The 23,131-nt window shown below is 44.1% G+C and overlaps 1 protein-coding gene across 4 annotated transcripts in view; it reads left to right on the forward strand.

Moving 5' to 3' along the window:
• ERBB4 (erb-b2 receptor tyrosine kinase 4) overlaps positions 1-23,131 on the forward strand; it is a 2,403,189-nt gene that overhangs the window by 1,472,774 nt on the left and 907,284 nt on the right. For all 4 annotated transcript variants that reach the window (XM_029606129.1, XM_029606130.1, XM_029606131.1 and 1 more), the window contains exon 4: positions 9,869-10,003. In XM_029606129.1, coding sequence (XP_029461989.1) covers positions 9,869-10,003 — 135 coding nt within the window. The remainder of the gene's footprint in view (positions 1-9,868; positions 10,004-23,131) is intronic.

Consider the following 23,131-nt stretch of genomic DNA (forward strand, 5'->3'; position numbering starts at 1 on the left):
CAGCATCTCCTTCATGAATGTGAAATGCTGGAACAGGAGGGCAAGACTCCCTTTCACCCGTTGATCACAAAGTGTAGCAATCATGTACACATTGTTTAGTGTGAGAGGTTTCAGTCTTTCTTGTGCCTGCTGTGGCAAAGAGTCCACAAACTTCAACATTCCCTCTGCTTCCATTCCCTCTTGTCTACAGAAGACCTCTAACTTTTCCTCCAGAATATTTACTATAGGAATGATTGCACCAGGGTGGCACTTCTGGAACTTACTTTCTCTGGGGCATCCATCAAGGGAATCAGGATTTATACCAGCTGCCTAATCACTACCTAATAATGATGCTCTGGGGGGGCACACCTACCTCTGTTTCCAGAGACATATAAGGAAGGATGTCTACTGCACCACTGCGCCAACCTCTGCAGCATCATATAGGTGGAATTCCAGCAGATGCTAACATCTTGAATCAGATGTTTGTAAGGCATCCTATATTCTTTCTGCTTCTCACAAAGAAGCTGTCTCACCTTCACACTTCTATGGAAATGCCCTGCTATTTTCCTTTACTTCTTTACAAGATTCATCGGGAATGGCTTCCCATCCTTATTGGGCCCCAGCCCAAGAGCATGACTGACAAGCAATGAATAACCTGAAAGCCCCCATCTTCTATTGCCTTTACTATATTTGCACCACAATCTATCACAAAGCAACCTGTATGAATACTCCTGCCTCTGCAGTCTAGCTGTGAAATCTCCAGCATCTTTCTTATGGCTGATAGAATATTGCACAAAGTATGGGGACTGTGTATCAACTGAATGTGCAGCAAAACCCACTTGCACCCTGATGCTCCATCCCAGCTAGAACTTCTTTTAGCCCTTGCCTTAGTCAGGTCCCACCAGTGTGCTGACAGGGAGAGTTAAGAGTGCATAACATTCATGCTGGCCCAGATATCACTGGTGAATTGCATGCTACTCTCCTCAGCCAGCTGTGTCTGCATGCACCTAAGGCACTGATTATACAGGATATAGCTGACCTACCACCAAAATATATTCCTAGAGGGCATTTTGTAATTAGTGGCTAACACGTTCAGCAGATACTTAAAGGCCATGTTCTCCACTACCTGCAGGAGCTGGTCAAGGGCAATCATTTCCCTGATGGTCCTCATTATTATTTTAGATGCTGATTGCCTCTAGTCCTGGGACAGTGCTTTAGAATACCAACTAATTTCCTCCATGGTGGGTTGCCGCTTCAGATGCATGGCTGGAGACTGCTGGTCTGCCACCTGATTGCTGGAATGAGGCATGGGATCATCTTGGGGAAAGGTCTTACCCTTTTCTTCTCTTTTCCTCTGGCTTTTACTTGGAGTGGCTGAAGAAGACCCCAGGCTAGTACTGCCACACTCCCCGATGCCAGCACTACTGAGTGCAGTTTCTGCAGGTGATGCTGCATACCAGCATTTTTTTAGATGTTCCACCTGCTTTTCTCAACTGATATCCTTCCTGCAGCAAATGTGCTTAGCAAAACGTGGGTCCTCCCTCACTTAAAGTGCCTCCAGATCATGGATTTCTTCCACAATCCCTTTTCTACATTCTTTAATGTTCATGCTTGCACTGAAGTTCAGGTAGAGGATGGACCCTGAGGAAAAATTCCAGGGGCATTACTCACACCCTCTCCCTGCACTGTCTGCTCTTCCTGTTTGATCTCAACAAAATGAGTATCATCTCTCCCCCCCCCCCCCCCACTACCACCTATAACTTCACTGGAGGCTAATATGCTACTGAATAAACTTCCAAAATTCTCTTCAATATCTTCTGATTCTTCTTCAGAATCAGTTGGTGCAAATATTGCCTTCACTGCTTCAGATGCAGGAACCAAAGAGGAGTGCAGTGCTGGTTATGTGCATTGCTCTTTTGCTATCCCACCTGCTAATGCCAGTCTTGGGTGATTCTTCCATCTTTTCCTTTTGCTCTAAAACAAGAGGGAGAAAAACATGTGGCAATGGTATATACTCTCCGTATTTCAATTTCTTCTGCACTGAGCTTCTTTCCCCTTTTGCCATTTTGGACCTAAAAAAGTCCCTTTTTAATTTAAGTGAAGGACTGCCTTTGTTATTGCTCCCCTCCTCTCTCATTTCTGACCTGATATAATTTTTGAAGTGCAGTGCATACTGAATGTTTGTATATTACAAATTAATTTTATTGATACTGTAACTGTACCCCAACTCAGTACCACTCACTGCATGGAGAACTGTATCTCACATTCTCTCTGTCAAACACACACATACATACATGCACACACACACACACACATATATATATATATATATATATATATATATATATATATATATATATATATATATATACAGTATATATATGCTGTACTGTGTTTAGTAGTGCTGACTGCTCACACAAAATAAAACTGTTAAACACTAAGATAAAACTGTTAAACACATTCATTACTTCCTTAACATAGTCATCCGTTCATGACTCAATACCTCACTTCCTTCCCCCCTTCCCTCTTTCCTCCAACCAAATCCTCATTGCTACCCAAGCCTAAAGCCCCCGCCATGCCCTATTTATGATGCAGTCCCACTCTTTAAACTTATTATTGTAGGCCTTATATTATGTTATTATGTGGCTCTATTTATTTATTATGTTATTCACTGACGAATTATTTTACTGTTGCTTGTTATTGTTGACTTGTTCTATGTTCATTGCCCAAATGTTCAATTGCTCAAATGTTCTATGTAACGCCATAGCCGGGACTGTTCTGTTATATGGAAACCGACATGATTTGATATTTTGTTCAAGAATGTCGGTATAGAAAAATCCTAAATAAATAAGAGACAAAAAACACTGCCAACCTGGTAAGACTCTTCTGTTCAGTCTCTGAGCATATGCTGCTCACCTCACTGGTGTCCAGACAGGCAGAGACAAAAAAAAAAATCACTAGCACTGCCAATAATACAATCTCCACATTGTCTCCTGCCTAGCCCTCCCCCATTGAAGAGCAAAATTAAAATCAGCAGCAGTGCACTGCCTCTTTCTTTGACACAGTGTGTGATACCACTATAGCACAGAAAAGAACAGAAGTAACTCTTTATCAGTGCCAAATCCCAAAGTTTGTAAGCTTTTGTAAAACTCTCTGAGCATGTCATTCTCTGCCAAGAGCTAGAGAGGAACCACAGAGCTTCTTGGACATGCTCAGACTTTACAGTGGGAGTAGGTCAGGTTCACTTGATACATATATATATATACATATATGTTTAATTATTTTAAATATTTTATATACCACCAATACAATGGATGTGGGTCTAAGTGGTTTACAAAATAAAACATTCATAATTAAACACATAAATCAATCAAATCAAAAACAAAGATGAAGACAGTTCAAATCATAATAAACAAAAAGTAATTAAACTATAAGCTATGGGCTTGTCAAAAAGATACTGCACCATCATTTGTCCTTTGCCAACTTGTCCTGCCTTGGACCTGACAAGGTGGTGAGTTGCTATAGTTACCAATTGTTTTTTTTCTCAGCAGTATACAGCCATAGGCTTCAATGAGCCATAGAAATGAATAGAAAAGATAAACAAATGGAATGAAGATTATTCTTTTCATTCTTGGAACCCCTCTATTGGTTGTTTGTTTTTTTTGTTTGGGGGGGGGCACAAATGAAAAGAATATAGGCACATTCTTTATGTTTTATCCATTTGTTTAAATGAATGCAAATTCCTAGACAAGTGTATAAAAGTAAGTTGGGCACATGGGACTGGTTGTCAGTTCTGTGGACAGACACATACATGTAGAGTCAAACTTCAGCTTTGGGCCACATCAGGCTAAAGGTTTGTGGTAGCAGTGAGCTACATTGAAGCATAAGCATCAATAATTAGGGATGTGAATCGTTTTCCATATCGTCTTAACGATAGAAATCGTGTGGCAGGGCAAGAAAATCGTCTTAGGCACGATTTTTTAGTTAAAAAATCGTTAAAAATCGTTTTTTTCCGATTAGTGCGCACTAACTCGAGTTAGTGCGCACTAACGGGAGTTAGTGCGCACTAACTGGGAGTTAGTGCGCACTAACTGAAAATGATACAATTTGACACTTTTCAGGTCAGTTAAGGTCAGTTTAGGAATGAATATGTATTCCTATTGGCTGCCCTCTTATTTATTCATGTTACCAAGTTTCCTACTGACAGTATATGGGGGATGGGAAATGGAAACAGTTGGTAGCTTGACAAAACAAGTAATGTGATCAGTCAATGTGACTAGAACTTGTGCCCTAACCCTGATACCAGGGGTATTGTGATCTTCCTGCACACAGTGCCCTATCCCTATTAATACCAGGAGTGTTGTGATCTTCCTGCACACAGTGCCCTATCCCTAATACCAGGGGTGTTGTGATCTTCCTGCACACAGTGCCCTATTCCTGATACTGGGGGTGTTGTGATCTTCCTGCACACAGTGCCCTATTCCTGATACCGGGGGTGTTGTGATCTTCTTGCACACATCCCGATATCAGGGATAGGGCACTGCATGCAGGAAGATCACAACACTCCTGGTATTAATAGGGATAGGGCACTGCATGCAGGAAGATCACAACACTCCTGGTATTAATAGGGATAGGGCACTGCATGCAGGAAGATCACAACACCCCTGGTATCAGGGATAGGGCACTGTGTGCAGGAAGATCACAATACCCCGGAGGAGTGAGGGTCAGGCAGCTCCCCCCTGTCTGTGAAGCCAGCCTCTCACTAGTAATGCAGGGAGGGAGCTGTCTCAGACTTCACCATCCTCCCCCCCCCCTCACCCACACACCATTCACTAGCTGGGACATGGGGGAAGTCAGGAGTGAGGGACAGGCAGCTCCCCCCTGTCTGTGAAGCCAGCCTCTCACTAGTAATGCAGGGAGGGAGCTGTCTCAGACTTCACCATCCTCCCCCCCCCCTCACCCACACACCATTCACTAGCTGGGACATGGGGGAAGTCAGGAGTGAGGGTCAGGCAGCTCCCCCCTGTCTGTGAAGCCAGCCTCTCACTAGTAATGCAGGGAGGGAGCTGTCTCAGACTTCACCATCCTCCCCCCCCCCCTCACCCACACACCATTCACTAGCTGGGACATGGGGGAAGTCAGGAGTGAGGGTCAGGCAGCTCCCCCCTGTCTGCGAAGCCAGCCTCTCACTAGTAATGCAGGGAGGGAGCTGTCTCAGACTTCACCATCCTCCCCCCCCCCCTCACCCACACACCATTCACTAGCTGGGACATGGGGGAAGTCAGGAGTGAGGGTCAGGCAGCTCCCCCCTGTCTGTGAAGCCAGCCTCTCACTAGTAATGCAGGGAGGGAGCTGTCTCAGACTTCACCATCCTCCCCCCCCCCCCTCACCCACACACCATTCACTAGCTGGGACATGGGGGAAGTCAGGAGTGAGGGTCAGGCAGCTCCCCCCTGTCTGTGAAGCCAGCCTCTCACTAGTAATGCAGGGAGGGAGCTGTCTCAGACTTCACCATCCTCCCCCCCCCTCACCCACACACCATTCACTAGCTGGGACATGGGGGAAGTCAGGAGTGAGGGTCAGGCAGCTCCCCCCTGTCTGTGAAGCCAGCCTCTCACTAGTAATGCAGGGAGGGAGCTGTCTCAGACTTCACCATCCTCCCCCCCCCTCACCCACACACCATTCACTAGCTGGGACATGGGGGAAGTCAGGAGTGAGGGTCAGGCAGCTCCCCCCTGTCTGCGAAGCCAGCCTCTCACTAGTAATGCAGGGAGGGAGCTGTCTCAGACTTCACCATCCTCCCCCCCCCCCCCCTCACCCACACACCATTCACTAGCTGGGACATGGGGGAAGTCAGGAGTGAGGGTCAGGCAGCTCCCCCCTGTCTGTGAAGCCAGCCTCTCACTAGTAATGCAGGGAGGGAGCTGTCTCAGACTTCACCATCCTCCCCCCCCCCCCCCTCACCCACACACCATTCACTAGCTGGGACATGGGGGAAGTCAGGAGTGAGGGTCAGGCAGCTCCCCCCTGTCTGCGAAGCCAGCCTCTCACTAGTAATGCAGGGAGGGAGCTGTCTCAGACTTCACCATCCTCCCCCCCCCCCTCCCCCACCCACACACCATTCACTAGCTGGGACATGGGGGAAGTCAGGAGTGAGGGTCAGGCAGCTCCCCCCTGTCTGTGAAGCCAGCCTCTCACTAGTAATGCAGGGAGGGAGCTGTCTCAGACTGGTATCAGGGTTAGGGCACTGTGTGCAGGAAGATCACAACACTCCTGGTATTAATAGGGATAGGGCACTGTCAGAGATGACTGTAGTAGATTGAATAAAGATCTGATGTTTCTGCTCTCCTCACACCAAACAAAAACAACACACAAGCAGAGAAGCCCTTCTTACAAAGCTGAGCTAGTGAGTTAAGTAGGAGGAAAAGTAAACATACTGGTGCCAGTGTGGCTACTTAAAAAATACACTTACCAACAATCAATTACATATATTTGAACTGTGTACAGTTCCAGCCAGGACCACCTTTCTAAAATGCACAGTGATTGGCAAATTCAACATGCACTAGCATTTCAGGTGCCTGCTAACAAAAATAATAAACAAACAAGTTCTAGTCACGTGAGTGCTGATCATTACATTACTTTTTTTGTCAAGCTTCCAACTGTTTCCATTTCACATCCCCCCAACCATATTGGTAACATCAATAGATAAGAGCACAGCCAGCCAATAGGAATACATACATACATATTCATTCCTAAGTGACCTTTACTGACCTGGGAAGTGTGAACACTTTGTTTCATTTTCTGTTGGTGTTCGTTAGTTTCCAGTTCCATTTCCCATCCCCCCAACCATCACCTCAGTGGTAACCTTGGTAATATCAATAGATAAGAGGGCAGCCAGCCAATAGGAACACATATTCATTCCTAACTGACCTTCAGTGACCTGGAAAGTGTTTATTTGTATCATTTTCAGTTAGTGCGCACTAAATCGAGTTAGTGCGCACTAACGGGGAGTTAGTGCGCACTAACTCGAGTTAGTGCGCACTAACACGATTTAACGATTTTTAACGATAAATCGTTAGAATTTCTATTGTATCGTGTTCTATAACGATTTAAGACGATATAAACATTATCGGACGATAATTTTAATCGTTGAAAAACGATTCACATCCCTATCAATAATGGATGACGGGGATAGTGAATGAGGGGGAGGTGGGATACACCAGCTGCAGCAGATCTGGATTAGAAGTTAGCTGCATCAAATGTGCCGGGAGTGGACAGTGGCAACATAGGACAAGGCGCCATAGTGGCAGTGGTGGCTTTGTGTGGTGGCAGCTGTGAAGGCTGCTATAATGAGCACATTGTGCTTCAGGGGTAAAGTAGGATCATGGCCCTTGTGCCACAGGGGGTGCAGCCAGGTGTCCTGACAACTGTAAAAGCAACAAGTACCAGCAGAAAGAGGAGATATCAGAGGGGTTGAGAGAGGGGATTGGCAGTGATTGAGGGAGAATGAGAAAGGAAACTAATTGGGGATAATGTTAGGGATCAGGTGGGAAAATGGGGACAGATAGAAAATTAGAGGGAAGAGGGAGGGTTCAGATGGGGAAGGGTAAGAGATGACTGATTCAGTGCATATGTGTAGTTGGGGGGGTTGGAGAGAGAAGGGATTGCATGTGAAAGAAGAGACTGATGTCACAGATCAATGTATATTTAAGAGGATGGCAAGGATTGGTGGGCAGGTGAGAAGGGGAGCTAAGGTTATGGGCTGGAAGAGGGAGACAGAGGACTTGGGATAGGGAGCGGAAAAGAAGGGGGAATACAAGAAGGAGCAGGGACGTCTCTCTTCCCTTCCAATCTGGATCTTCCTTGTGTTGTTCCATGTTGAGCACGTCAATGGGAAAGTGTGTTAGAAATCAAATAGTAAATGGTAAATTATTGGAATAGGAACATTGGTTTAATTCCTCATTAATATATATTTGTAATTCTCTATATGGAGTACATGACAGCATTTGGTTAGTATTTGGAATTGTAAAGCAATCCTTAACCAGATTATGTCTTAATTTTTAAAATAGTTAATATTGCCTAGGTTTGAATACATATTTTTTTTACTGGGTCAATATCTACAAAGCCCTTTGGGTGGGGGAGACCTTGCTCTCATCATGTTCTGACTTGTTAAGAGAATGGGGTAAATAGTTATCATGGAACACCATGAAATGACCACTGGATGACCTTTTAAGGGAATGAGTTAGGAATGTAAATTTGTTTAATGTGCTTTTGGGAACAGTGTGAATGTTCCTTTAAAGGTTTAGGATTCTCTTATTGGTGGATTCTAGAGAGTGGGAACAATAAAGGGAGAAGGTTTTGGTGGGTTTTACCCCTTTCCTCCTTTGCCCTCTTATATAGGGTAGGGATTAAGGTCTTCTAGCTATGTAATCATCTGGTGTATTTAGCCTTTGATCTGGGAGACCCAGGGACCCTCCAAAGGGAGTGGGATGCTGCAGGGGTTATTTTCCTTAAGGAGAGAGGCCTGAGACTGAGAAGAAGTGGAGTGGACGGTGTCCCTCTTCATGGTTGAACTGGAGCAGATAAATACTGGAGTGGCAAGGAGTGGGTTCTTTCCTCCCAGGGGAACTATCCTACAGACAGAAAGGAGAAATGCAGGAGTGAATGAGTTAACCCAGTGGGGAGCTCCCTAGTCTGTTCTTGATGTTGTTGTCCAGAGAACCTAGCACAGATGGAAAGGAGAGAGGTGTTCTCCACTCTGAGGAGCTTACCATAGTGGTAAAGCAGAGAGGCCAGAAGCCGGAGTGTGGCATGGTGTTCTCCTCCTGAGGAACTATCCAAAAAGTACATAGCAGGATGCTCCAAGAGAGGTGGAAAATGTGTTCAAACGTGGGGTGAGTCATAGTGAGGTATTGCCCCTAGATGTGTTGTATATGGGGAAACCAGCACGGAAAGCTGGTAAAGTGAAGAGTTGTATAAAGAGGTCCAAGACCAATGTGTGGTGTGCCGTGGGAACAGTGATGCTGTATTGTACAGTCATGGAATTTTGTCCTATGTATTTGGTACCCATTGGATAAGAATTTTGGTATGTGGATATGTCTGAAGGAGAGAAGCAGCCCTTCCATAGGGTTGAAGAAGAGAAAAGGCAGTGGATAGAATAACAGGTTGACCTCTTATGGTCAGTAGCAATCATAAGAGTCACTGTATGGAAGCATATGATTTTTTTGAATTGTTCAGTATGTTGTGTAACATCTTCTCATCCATGTAAATAGTTCTTGGCTGGATGGATATTCCAGAAAATAAAGTTGCAGTTTGGTTTTTGGATTTTGATGTAATGTGTCTCTGTCCATTATTGAAATAGCCTGATCTTATAGATTGTGTCAGAAATCATGGAGGGGCATCCGGGGATACTCTCACTGTCCATACAGTAAAGGGTAAAGAATAGTGATGTTTGAAACATTCTATCCTCATCAGATCGACTTCACCATCTCCATGACCTATTTTGAAGAATCCACACAAAAATGCAATGGATGACCCTTAAACAATAGGGATTTTACCCCATCATTTTATGTGCACTGTCAGGGGGTTACAACAGTGTGGGCTGTTGACAACCCCTTCCAGTTATCATTTCTCCTATATTCAAATAATTATGAGAAATGCTCTGTGAAGGGGACTTACAAGAATTTAAAAAGTTATGTTTTATGATTAAAGTAATAGTATTTACTAAAATATATCAAAGTAAATCTATTTATTATAGTTCACATGCAAAATATGTCAGTAATTACAGGGATGGCATACAGTAAATGGGTGTTTCTAGTAATTTCATTTCATTGAAACTAAATCATTGAGTGTAAAAAGTTCAAATATTTTTTTTTCTGCTTTATTACAGAAATCCTTAATGGAGGTGTTTATGTTGGCCAGAACCAATTTCTTTGCTATGCAGATACCATTCACTGGCAGGATATTGTGCGTAACTCATGGGCTTCCAATTTCACCCTGGTTCTTATAAATGGCACCTCTGGATGTAAGTATCAGTTTGTCCGTATGTGATTAGTATATCAATGAATACATTACTGTAAAATTACAAATTAAATTCAGTGTATCCAGTTTTAGAGGCCCCTTTCCTTTCAACAGTAACACAACTCAGAACTCTGAAGATCTTCATAGCACTAGCAATTTAAAAAAGCTATAAAATAGCATTGTATATATGGGTATGTCATCATAAAATGCTAGATAGTGCAGGAAAACTGTTGAGAAAATTGCTGAAATGAGTAGGCATCCAGTAAACTGTTCAAAAATCGTATTGTATTATATTGTACCAGGTATTTCCTACATTTAAAAATAATTGGAAAGGATATTGTATGCCTTTCTTCATGTAAGAAAGATATTGACAGTGTGATAATGTTTTCTTATGAACTAGTCTGAAGGCAGTGATCGGTGGGAAGAGATGGAAGGAACTATAGTTGATCTTCATTCTTTGCTAGCCCAGTGTTTCCCAACCAGTGTGTCTTCAGACCTGATCAAGTGTGTCACTAAACAGTGACAAATGCCTGATGCTCAGATCCCGACCAGCACCTTGGCTCTGCTCGCAACAAGAGACTCTTTAATATTGATACTTATTTTTATAGTGCTATTGGAAGAACAAGGTGCTGTACTACAGTGATAAGTATTCAGGTATGATAAGACCCTAGCCAAAGAGCTTACAATCTAAGTGGGTACCAGAGGCAATGGGAGATAAACTGACTGGCCCAAGATCTGAGTGGCATTGGGATAAGGGGGCTTAGAACCTCAGCTTCTCTGGTTCTCATCCTTTTGTGCTAAGCTCTAGGCCAGACTTCCTCCTCTTCCTTCCTGTTAAATGTGTAGGAGATCCTTTCTGAGATCATGTGTAATTACTTGCGCTTCCTTTTCCTAGTTTCAACATGAGCCCTGTGGTGTGCTAATAATTAATGATCAGCATTCAGGGCACAGATAGCCAGGATCTGATTTTTGCAGCACACACACATTGCACCCAGCATCTCCTCATTTTTGCCCTCCTTTGAGTCCCTCCAGTTTTGGTCTTATCCCCAGTCTGGGTAACGCAGGAAGAACATGCACTGAGCATGAAATGTGACTCACTCTGAGTGCTGGTAGCAGGAGCTCTGGCAGCTACATGTGGCAGCCAAGTATAACTAACTGAGCTGGGCACTGCTCTGACTTCTCCATTCTCCTGCACTTGTATATAGAGGGAGCTAATGCATCATGATAGATTCATGTATGTCTCTGTTCACTCTTTCTCCTTTTGTTTTACTAATTTGGAAGACATAAAGGTCCTTTCAGTGCTTCCTGAGCTCTTCTTTGGGTCATATAAATCTTCTTCATGTCGACATTGCCTGGTTGGTGGAGTTTGGTGTGCCATATAACATTTTGGTTAATGTAGGTGTGCCTTGGGTTTGAAAAGGTTAGGAAACACTGTGCTAGACTATCTTTAACACTGGAGATAACTCTTTGTGTTGTGCTTTACAAAGTGAAATTCTATGACTTCTATTCAAATAAGATTATTCAAAAATTAATTTGTTTCCCATTCTTTTCCTATGGAAACATTATTATTGAATGGATCCCTAAATGCGGTTGACAACCTTTCCATGTATGAAACCCCTTACCAGAAGATATGATTTTTTGAAGCAGTTTATAAAAAACAAAGATGAAAGTGTAGTAACTTTTTTGTGAGGAAACTGATTTCCTAAATGTTTCCTTGAGGTTTTATAATGATGTTTTTTAACATTAAAATACCAGCAGATGTGGTGGACTTGTCCACAAACACAGACATTTGGGTAGAGATCTTTGAGGTGGTTTCACAGATGTCCAGGTAGCATGTTTCACCCTCCACTGAACTGGCTTTGCTGGGGTATCGGGATTCCTTTCCTGTTCTTGGCAAATCTAAAATTTTGATTAACCAGTTGTTGCTGGCAGCCAGATTCACTATTCATTTCTGTGGAATAACTCCCATGACAGATAGCTGGCTCTCTCAGATATTTGAGATAGCTTGGATTGTGAAGTTAGTGCATTCCCTTAAAGGCATGTTCCAGGTCTATAATTCTATCTGGGGTAGGTTCTGATCTTATTGGTCTACTCATCTCTAATTTGTTGGTCAGTAGTCTGTTGGTGTGGATATAGAGAAGCGGTGTATTAATAGCTTTCAACACAAATGGTGTTTCACTACTTTTCAGAGATGGTACATGTAGACTGTATAGTGTATTTGATTTTTTATTTTCAACTTATAATTCACTTTAATGATGTAATAATCTTGTCTAATTGTACACTGACTCATATGTAGTTGTTCTTGTCTGCTTACTTCTTAAAAATAGAGTTAAAAAATGCTAGCAAATGCAAAAGGAGCACAGGGGTCAAAACATTAAACAAAGTTAAAATAAAATTTGAACACCACTTAAAGTTTTTCCTGAATGTAATTTTAAAGTCTGTATTTTGAGAGGAACTTGTTGCAAACCTCGATGAAACATAAGATAAATGATTTGCTTTCTATTTCAGTAATTTCAGCAATATTTGTGAGACAAAAAGTTTGGTTGACTGAGATGAAGGAGATGAGTGCTAAGCTAGCATCTGACTTTTCCATGCTGGTGTCAACATAGCCATTTATACATGATAGAAATAATCTAATGTACCCTGATAGAAACATAGAAACATAGAAATGACGGCAGAAGAAGACCAAATGGCCCATCTAGTCTGCCCAGCAAGCTTCACACATATTTTCTCTCATACTTATCTGTTTCTCTTAGCTCTTGGTTCTATTTCCCTTCCACCCCCACCTTTAATGTAGAGAGCAGTGATGGAGCTGCATCCAAGTGAAATATCTAGCTTGATTCGTTAGGGGTAGTAGGGGTAGTAGCCGCCGCAATAAGCAAGCTGCACCCATGCTTTTTTGTTTTACCCAGACTATGTTATTAGCCCTTATTGGTTGTTTTTCTTCTCCCCTGCCGTTGAAGCAGGGAGCTATGCTGGATATGCGTGACGTATAAGTCTTCTCCCATGCCGTTGAAGCAGAGAGCCATGCTGGATGTGCATCGAAAGTGAAGTATCAGGCACATTTGGTTTGGGGTAGTAACCGCCGTAACAAGCCAGCTACTCCCCGCTTTGTGAGTGCGAACCCTCTTTTCTTCTCCCCTGCCGTTGAAGCAGAGAGCTCTGCTGGATGTGTGAAGTATCAGTTTTTCTTCTCCCCTGCCGTTGAATCAGAGAACTTTGCTGTATATGCATTGAAAGTGAAGTATCAGGCTTATTTGATTTGGGGTAGTAACCGCCGTAACAAGCCAGCTACTCCCCTCTTTGTGAGTGTGAATCCTTTTTTCCACATTTCCTCTTGCTGTTGAAGCTTAGAGCGATGTTGGAGTCACAGTAAGCCTGTGTATGTTTATTTAATAAGGGTATTGACTCCAGGCAGTAGCCATCATTCTGGCGAGTCACCCACTCTTCATTGGCAGCCTCTTGACTTTATGGATCCACAGTGTTTATCCTGATAAACCCTTTAACACCCAATGTGCAAAATTAATGATTGTGGCAACATTATTATGGTTACATTAAAGACAGCATGGCCATGCTAAAGCTTCTTAGAACCTAGACTTAAAAATCAGGCCCCCACTGCCCTCCTGACAACCCTTAAACCTACCCCACCCCAAAGACATAATGGTGCCGACAGACCTTTGCCCCATCACGTGATGCGGCAAAGGCTGTCTGTGCCATTTTCAGAGTGCTCTGGGCCCCCACTGCACCACCAACAGTTCTTTTTAAGGTATAGAGGGTCTTGGGATGGAATAGCAGGCTTGGGGGGGGGCAATATTTGAGGCAATAGAGGAAGAAGGAGCCAAACCTAGTTGACCAGGGACTTATTTTTATGGAACATGGGGATCTGGGGGGAGGGGTCACCAGGGGGGCACAAGGGAAGTATACTACCATGGAGACTCTTTGGTTGGGGTAGGGGAATTTTTTTTTTTTTTGTAAAATCTTTTTATTGAATTGAAAACACCAACAATTTACATGTACATGCATAGGATGAACACATAGAGTAACAATCAACAGGATAACCTCAGAGTAAGTGACCCAAACTCTATAAGTATCAGTCTGAAGAGGCATTGACCATCAAGCAGCATATCCTGACCATGAACTGCAGCCCCAACGTATACTAGGTTAGTAAAAGGGGAATCCCTTCAAGGGTGGGCAGCATCCAGTCATCAAATCATCAAATGGTCAAAAACATGTCAAGGAGATGGGTAAAGCATGCCGTCTTGGTGTTATTACCCCCCTCCTGTCCCCCCCCTCCTATTCCCCCCTTCCCCCCTCCCTCCCAACCGACCCCCTCTACCGAGCTAGGGACTGGGATACCCATGAGCAAGGCCATCACCGCGTACATAAGTGGGGCCATATGGAACCTTGTATAAAATAAGAGAATAGTACATATACAAGTAAAGACACTTCCCGAAAAGGGGATCTAGAGCACCAGGCCGACACGCCAAGATGGTTGCGGACTGTGACTAGGTTTACATCAAGTAAGAGATTACATAGTGCGGCATTGCCCGGTTGATAACCTACGGTTAATCAATAAGGCGGGCCCCTGTAGTGGGGTCCAAGTAAACGAAAAAAGCTTCCCATATTTGTTGGATCATGCGGAGTTTCTTAAAGGAGGTATTTCTAGCAGTAACATATTCAAGACTACCCAACCATATCATTCTAGTGAACCAAGCATCCACCGTAGGCACCTTCTCTGTCAGCCAGTGCAGTAGCAGCAATTTCTTGCCTATTAAACCTGCTCTGTGTAAAAAGAGGACGGTGTGTGGCAGGGGATCCCACGAGAGTCGTGTCATGGAACCAAAAAACCATAAGTTCGGGTCCACAGGTATAGGATGTCCCAATATGCGGGAGCACAACCGAGCCACGTCTTCCCAGAAATGAGTGATACCTGGACATTCCCAAAAACAATGGGCATAGGTTCCCAACTGTGTCTTACATTTAGGGCAACGGTCTGTGGACCCTAGACGTATCTGGTATGCTTTAGCAGGAGTAATAAAGAATCTCCATATGAATTTATAAAAGGTTTCCTGCAATAAAACATTGTCTGTGACATATCTGGTTATCTCAAACAACCGTGTAAACTCCTCATAAGACAGTTTAAACTCCGGCCAAACCTCCCATTTCTTATAGAGTTTTTGGATAGGATCGGGTAAGCCCCGTTTGGACAAGGCCGTGTAATACCACGTAATGTTCATTTTCTGTGTCGGGTACTCAGGAAATAGTTCCTTAAGTTTATGAAAAGTGGGAGTAGGAGTAAATATAGGCCGGTGACTAGCTATAAAATGTGGGATTTGAAGAAAAGCATAGGAATCATGCGGTGGCAACAGATATCTGCTTTGTAAGGCCAGAAATGTCTGTGGTTGTGCCGTGGTACTATCAAAGAGTTGATACACATATCTCAAGCCCTGATTGTACCATTTGTGAAAGGTAGAGTTTTGGTTCCCTGGTGGAAATTCTGGGTTGTGTACCAGAGTAATAAATGGGGTTAATCGAGAACCTATATCAAAGAGATTTAAGAGGTGCCACCAGGTCTTACGACAGGACGCCACTAAAATGTGGGATTGCAAATGATGCGGGACTCGACCGGCAGCCAGCTGTAACAGGGGATTTAATCCCGGAACTTGATACCAAGCCGTTAAAGTTCGGTAAGGAACAAGGGCTTGCGTAGCCAACAACCAGTCCCGCACCAATCGCAGGTTACACGCCATATTATACCAAAGAAGATTGGGGCAACCCAGTCCCCCCTCTCCAACCGGTCTACACAAAACCGCCATAGATATCCGTGGCTTTTTCTGTCTCCACAGAAAAAGACGAAGGGATTTATTGAAACTTCGCATATCTTGTTGAGTCACCCATAAGGGAACCATTTGGAGTATGTACAACCACTTAGGGAGTACAATCATCTTAAAGAGCTGTATGCGGCCTCGTAAGGAGAGCGGTAGATTCCGCCAAGTCTCTAAAATGCGAGATGTATGCTGTAGCAAAGGTTTAACGTTAGCCGCATACAACTCATCAATATCGATGGGGATTCGGATTCCCAAGTATTTTAACTCCGAGTCAACCCATCTAAGTGGGAACGAGCCTGTCCACTGGTCCCGCACCACCCCGGTGACATCAACCGCCTCAGATTTTTCTTGGTTTATTTTTAAACCAGCGAATGTGCCGAAATTATGTTGAAGCCGTAAAACCTCTGGTAAAGAAATTTCAGGATTCAGCACAAAGATCAGGACATCATCCGCGAAGGCGGCAACGGTGAATGACTGTGCCGGAAGGGAATTTAATACTAAAGGGAAGGGTTTGGATAGGGGGCTGGCCCCTTTGTGCGCCCCTTAGTGCGACCCAGTGCATGGTCCAATCCAGTAATAGTAGTAATAAGAGGACATTATCTCTCACTGCTAAATCTCCTTGCTAACCGGATCACCCTTTGCTTAGGACTTCCTTTTCTTACTCCATAACAGGACTTCTCACATTCAAATCAAGTACGGACGGATCTGTTTTCACCCCTTCTCCTTCCAGCTTTCCAGCAGACTTACCTCCTCTCTACACTCCGCAACATACTACAAATTGTACACTCAAGACAATTATGACACAGGACCACTCAATTCCCATCCTACACCACAACTTCCTATTCAGGGAGAACTCACTCACACAGCACTGAATTCGCTCGAACAGATCTCTTATTCCAATCATGATTTCACCCGTCACCCAACTCCTGGGTCTTGCCCTATTCATGCTGACACTCTTCAATGCTCAATCGCTCACCAAAAAAAACTCACATCCTCAATGACTATCTCCTTGACTCCAAGCCAGACATCTGTGCTATAACGGAAACCTGGCTGAAACCGGCAGATACAGCCTTGATAAACCAGCTCCCTTCTCACTTATATGACTTCTTCTCACTTCCCAGACAAAGAAAAAGAGGAGGAGGCCTCATTTTAGCTGCCAAAAAAGAACTGCTTCTAACCCTGCAACCAACTAAGACAGCATCTAAACTAGAGTTAGGCCTGTTCAAATCCAAATCGCTCCAAATTCTCCTCATTTATGCCCCACCAGGAACCCTAGACTCAGATGCCTCCCCGATGGTTGAAACCATAGCCAAATACTTAAACTTGGACTCCCCAGCAATAATATTAGGAGATTTCAATCTACATATTGACTCAACATCGCACAACCAACTGCGAAGCCTTCCTAATCTCCCTCACAGCCATGGGATTCAAACAAATTATAAACAAACCTACGCATAAAGCTGGACATACTCTCGACCTCATCTTTATTAACTCCAGCTTCTTACAGCCCACACCCCCCATATGCCTACCAGTCCCATGGTCTGACCATTCTCTGATCTCCACCACCTTCACGATGAAAGGAAGCTCCTCACCTCACCTCCCCCCCCCCCCCCCCATCCACATTGCACTACAGGAAACCCTGTAAGTCAGAGGTCCTCAGCATATCCTTAGCCAAAGAACTTCCTAACCTTGATGTATCAAACCCGAACCCTGCCTTACGCTCTTGGCACAGCATCACAGATGCAGTAGCTAATAGTTTATGCCCTCTATTGACAATAAAAATCAATCCAGAACAAAAACAAAAGAAACAACCTTGGTTCTCCAGTGAGCTCCAATCATTAAAGCAAGACCTTAGACAGAAAATAAATGACGGAAAGCCCCTAATCCCTACACCCTATCTACATATAAAGCTGCTATGCACTTTTACAGAAAAGTAACTTTACAAACAAAAAGGGATTTTTACGCCCAACGAATCCACGACCTTGTATTTGATGCGAAGGCACTTTTCTCTTATGTTTCAGAACTTACAAAAACAACCACCCCTCCCATTCCAGATGACCAAGCGCAATCAAAAGCCAACGAACTTGCTTCCTTCTTCCAAGACAAAATTTCCAAAATACTAACATGGCTTCCACCCAGCCCAAATCCGTTACACAGCCCCTCATCCTCCTCTCCTAACAGCAAAATTTCATTGGAATCTTTTGAACCCACTACCACAATGGAGATTGAAACTATTCTAAAGAGAATAAAACCCTCCACACATCCATCCGACCAAATCCAGGCTAAACTACTTCTACTGGTGCTGGAATCTATTTCTAAATATCTGGCCAATATTATCAATTGTTCACACGCACAAGGAATCTACCCAGATGCTCTAAAACTTGCCACTCTCAAACCCATACTCAAGAAACCAAACCTGGACCCAGGTGACCCTAACAATTTCCACCCTATCTCCAACCTGCCCTTTATCGCCAAGGTCATGGAAAAAGTGGTCAACAACCAGCTATCGGAATATCTCGAAGAACATAAAATTCTCCACTCTGCACAATACGGTTTCCGCAAATCTCGAAGCACTGAAACCCTTCTCATATCCCTTACAGACCACATCAGCTTGGGTCTAGACAAAGGTCATTCCTTCTTACTAGTGCTTCTTGATATCTCCGCAGCGTTTGACACAGTTAACCATTTCTTCTTACTAAATCGTCTATCTGACATAGGGATAACAGGAACAGCCCTCAGATGGTTTGACTCTTTTCTAAGCAACAGAGGCTATAAAATCAAAGTCAATAACAAAGAGTCGCCATGCATCAGTTCTCCTCGTGGAGTTCCCCAGGGCGCCTATCATCCACCCTCTTCAATATGTACCTCCTTCCCCTCTGCCAACTGCTTACAAATTTAAAATTGAAATATTACATATATGCAGACGATGTACAAATTCTGATCCCTATAACCGAATCTCTTACAAAATCACTCAAGGAACGGGACAACTGTCTGCAAGTGATAAACCTCCTCCTTGCCGGCCTTAACCTGGTCCTCAGTTCTAACAAAACAGAACTCCTTATTTCTCCAGAAAACTGTGATACCCATCACAAGTCCTACACTAACACCCCAATCACGCAAGCAAGAGATCTGGGAGTAATAATTGACCACCATCTGAGTTTAAAGCAGTTCATCAACAACACAACCAAAGATGGCCTCTATAAACTACAGGTGCTAAAAAGACTCAAGCCTCTACTGTACTTCCAAGACTTCAGATCCGTCCTCCAGGCCATTCTGTTCTCGAAGATAGACTATTGCAATGCTATTCTTCTAGGTCTCCCAGCATCCACCACTAAACCCCTTCAGATGTTACAAAATGCAGCCGCTAGAATACTGACAAACACCAAAAGGAGAGATCACATCACGCCTATCCTCAGAGATCTACACTGGCTCCCAATAACCTTCAGAATCCTTCACAAATCACTCACTATTTTTCATAAAACTATTCACCACCAGGTTCCCCTCAACCTACAATTCCCACTCAAACTTCACACCTCCTCCAGACCCATTAGGGATGCTTATAAAGGATCTCTACATGCCCTGCCTAACAAAGCCACCCATTTGTCAACCACCAGAGAACAAGCCTTTTCAACAGCAGGACCCACGATCTGGAATGCGATTCCCCCAGATCTCAGACAGGAATCTTGTCTGCTGACTTTCAAAAAAAAACTTAAGACATGGTTGTTCAAACAAGCATTTCCCCTAATCAATACAAACAATTCCCATGGCACAGTTCTGTCTTAGGCCATCCAAGCACCCTCCATCTCTATAGTTGTATTGAATTTATGAGTTAACTTTCTCCCTCTGTATTTCCATCTCCCCAGTTCCATACCCCTGTTTTATTGTAACTTTTGCTCCTTCAAGTTATTGTTAATGTTGTTTGGATTCTATGTTTCCTGTAAACCGATATGATATGACCTTAGTCATGAATGTCGGTATATAAAAAGCCTTAAATAAATAAATAAATAAATAAATAAATAAATAAATAATGCAATTTCTAAATTATTATTTTTACTTTAATGATATGGGACCATCTTGACAAGCAGCCTCAGGGTAGACAGGAGTCTACCAAGATTCCCGAGGAACATTTGTGCATTTTGAAGGGGGGTGTTTAGTTATTTGGAGGCCTGTAACTTGTATTTTGGGTGGGGGTCTGGGATGGGCACTAAATATTAGTTTGAGACTGTGGGAAAGTTTCAATGTCCAGGCGCGTTTGCTAATTTTTTAATTAAAACTGGGAAAGGGGGAGGGGGAGACAGCCTGGTAATGTTTGGACTTAAGGAGTGCTGAGTGAGACAGTAAATTTTAGATATACAATTGGGAGCTGTGGGCCCTTGGATTTATGTATTTATCTATCTACCTATGTATTTATTTATTTATTTTATGCCGACAGTGCTTCTTACTCTGATATCTTTTAAAGATATCCAGATAAGTAGCAATATATCTGGCTACAAAAGGCCAGATAACTTTAAAACCTACCTACTAACTTTAGCTGAACAACTTGTCCACTAAACGGCCAACTGAATATTGGCCTCAAAATGCCTCCAGGTACACCTTCCTTCGATCGGCTAAGAGTATGTGCACCCTTGAAAAGTCATGCTTAATTTTTTTTTTTTTTTTTTGCCCACTGGAGTGAGAGCAATATTCAGACATTTAGTTTACCCAAGTAAATCACAATTTTCCTGCAAAAATGGCTTTCAGTATTGACATCTATTGGACTATGTGAAAAAACGCATAGCGGTCCCATGATCTGTAAGAGTAATCTAGTTGAAGCTGGTTCTTTATTACATTAAGCTATTACATTTTACTGACTTCTAGCAGTAATATAACACTCCCTCAATCTGGCAAAAGTATGTGTGGCCCTTCATAGCACATGTAATTGTAGTCAGTTTGCAAGAAGACATGTTCAGAAATGTGTCTAGGTCAGGGAATTTTACATCTATGCATGTTATTTTTCACTAAAATTTCACAAGCACAAAGACCACAGGTGCTTTATACCTGTGAATAAATATTCAAAGGGAAAGCAATATTAGGGATGTGCAAAGGTTTGGGCTTTGTTTTCGGCCCGCCACAGGAAATATCATTTTTCCCACAGTTTGGGCCTTTCTAATTCGGGGGACCTGAGTGCACGCTAACATTTTAATGTTAGTGTGCGCTAACCCGAAACCAAATTTTTCCCGAAATTTCAGGAAAAAATAATTTGGGTTTCAGGGTCCCCGAACCAAGATGAATTAGGCAATTTAGTTGAAATTGTTTAATTCGTCCTGAACGATAGCACATCTCTAGAAAGTATGCGCATTCTTTGCAGGTAGATGGGCTGCTTGAAAATTGCCCCCATTGGGGCAGATTTTCAAAGGGTTACGTGTGTATCTTATGCACGTAACCCCGAAAAGCTGCCCCAGCCTGCCCCTGCGCACGATGAGCCTATCTTGCATAGGCTCGGCAGCGCGTGCAAGCCCCAGGACGAGCGTATGCCCCGGGGCTTGCAAAAAGGTGTGGGGCATGGACGGTCCGGGGCAGGGCAGGGTGTGGCCTGAGCCTCCAGGCACACTGGCCATTTGCAGCTGTGCCCAGGATCGTGGGCCAGCTGTTGGCCGGCACGCGTAACTTCTTCAACAAAGGTAAGGGAGGGTTCTAGGTAGGGCTGGTGGGCGGGGAAGGGAGGGGAAGGTGCGGGGGGTGGAAGGAAAGTTCCCTCCGAGGCCGCTTCGATTTTGGAGCGGCCTCGGAGGGAATGGAGGCAGGCTGCGCGGCTCGGCGCATGCAAGTTGCACAATTGTGCCACCCCCCTTGCGCGCGCTGACCCTGGATTTTATAACATGCACGCGGCTGCGCGCGCATGTTATAAAACCGGGCATAGATTTGTTTGCGCCGGGTTGCGCAAACAAATCTGCGCCCACGCGCAGGTTTTAAAATCTGCCCCATTATGTGCTAGCATCCAAAGTTTGTGAAGATCTGCACAATTAAAAGTGAATTTTAAAAGCCTAGTGTGCACCAAAACTGGAAGATATGTGAATATGTTGGGCTGCCATGTTCTGAGCAGATTTTAAAAGGTGCCCACGAACGCAAGTACTTGGTGCTAAGCACACAAATGAAAAGTTCTAAAAAAAGGGGGGGTGCATGGGTGTTCTTGGATTTCACCTTGAAATTTGCACACAACTACTTATGTGCATAGACGCACACCAGGGTCCCCTACCATAAAACGTAAGTAGTAAAACAAAAAGATATAGGCTAATCAGTGGGATTTTAAAGATAAGGGCTAAATGGGGAGGAGGGAGGCTATTAAACTAGAAGGGTTTAGAAGTCCTCTCCCTTACCTGGGTGAACTGAGAATGAACTGGGAAAACTGGAAATGGTGTCGGCACATGTGTCTACTAAAATCGCCCCCACTTATGCAGTAGAGGCGGCATTTGCGCGCTTAAGCGTCTGTCCACTTAAAATTGTGTGCACATGTATGCACGGTTAGTCCATTTTATAACATGCACCCATATACGAGCATATGGTAGAAAGTGGCTGTGTCCCTGGGTGCGGGCTGATGCACGTTCCTTTTAATATTTATAACTGCTAATATTAATATGAATCCAAAGCAATCTTTGGGGCAGATTTTACAACCTGCGCGCGGACGCACATTTCTTCGCGCAACCCAGCGCAAACAAATCTACACCTGATTTTATAATACGTGCGCCCCACCATGCGCGTGTTATAAAATCCAGGGTCGGCACGCGCAAGGGGGTGCACAATTGTGCAACCTGCGCGCCCTGAGCCGCGCAGGCTGCCTCCGTTCCCTCCGAGGCCGCTCTGAAATTGGAGCGGCCTTGGAGGGAACTTTTCTACCGCTCCCCCCCCCCCCACCTTCACCTCCCTTCCCCTATCTAACCCACCCCCAGCCCTAACTAGATCCCCCCTACCTTTGTTTTAGAAGTTGGGCAGGCGTAACTTGAGCGCGCCATCCCCTGGCACAGGCCGCTGTGCTGGAGGACTTGGGACCACCTCCCAGACTGCCACCGAACCTCCGCCATGCCCCCAGACCGCCCCCGGACCCACCCCCTTCCCACCTCTTTTTCGAAGCCCGGGACATACTCACGTCCTGGGGCTTGCGCGCACCACCGAGCCTATGCAAGATAGGCACGGCGCGCGCAGGGGCAGCTTGGGGCAGCTTTTCGGGGGTTACGCGCGTATCTTACATGCATAACCCTTTGAAATTTTTGTTTAAAGCTGAGTTAGAGTGTATAGCAGTAAATGATGAGATAGGTCTTTTGGATACC

Source organism: Rhinatrema bivittatum, chromosome 6, assembly GCF_901001135.1.
Source record: "Rhinatrema bivittatum chromosome 6, aRhiBiv1.1, whole genome shotgun sequence".
In the NCBI taxonomy this organism is placed as follows: domain Eukaryota; kingdom Metazoa; phylum Chordata; class Amphibia; order Gymnophiona; family Rhinatrematidae; genus Rhinatrema; species Rhinatrema bivittatum.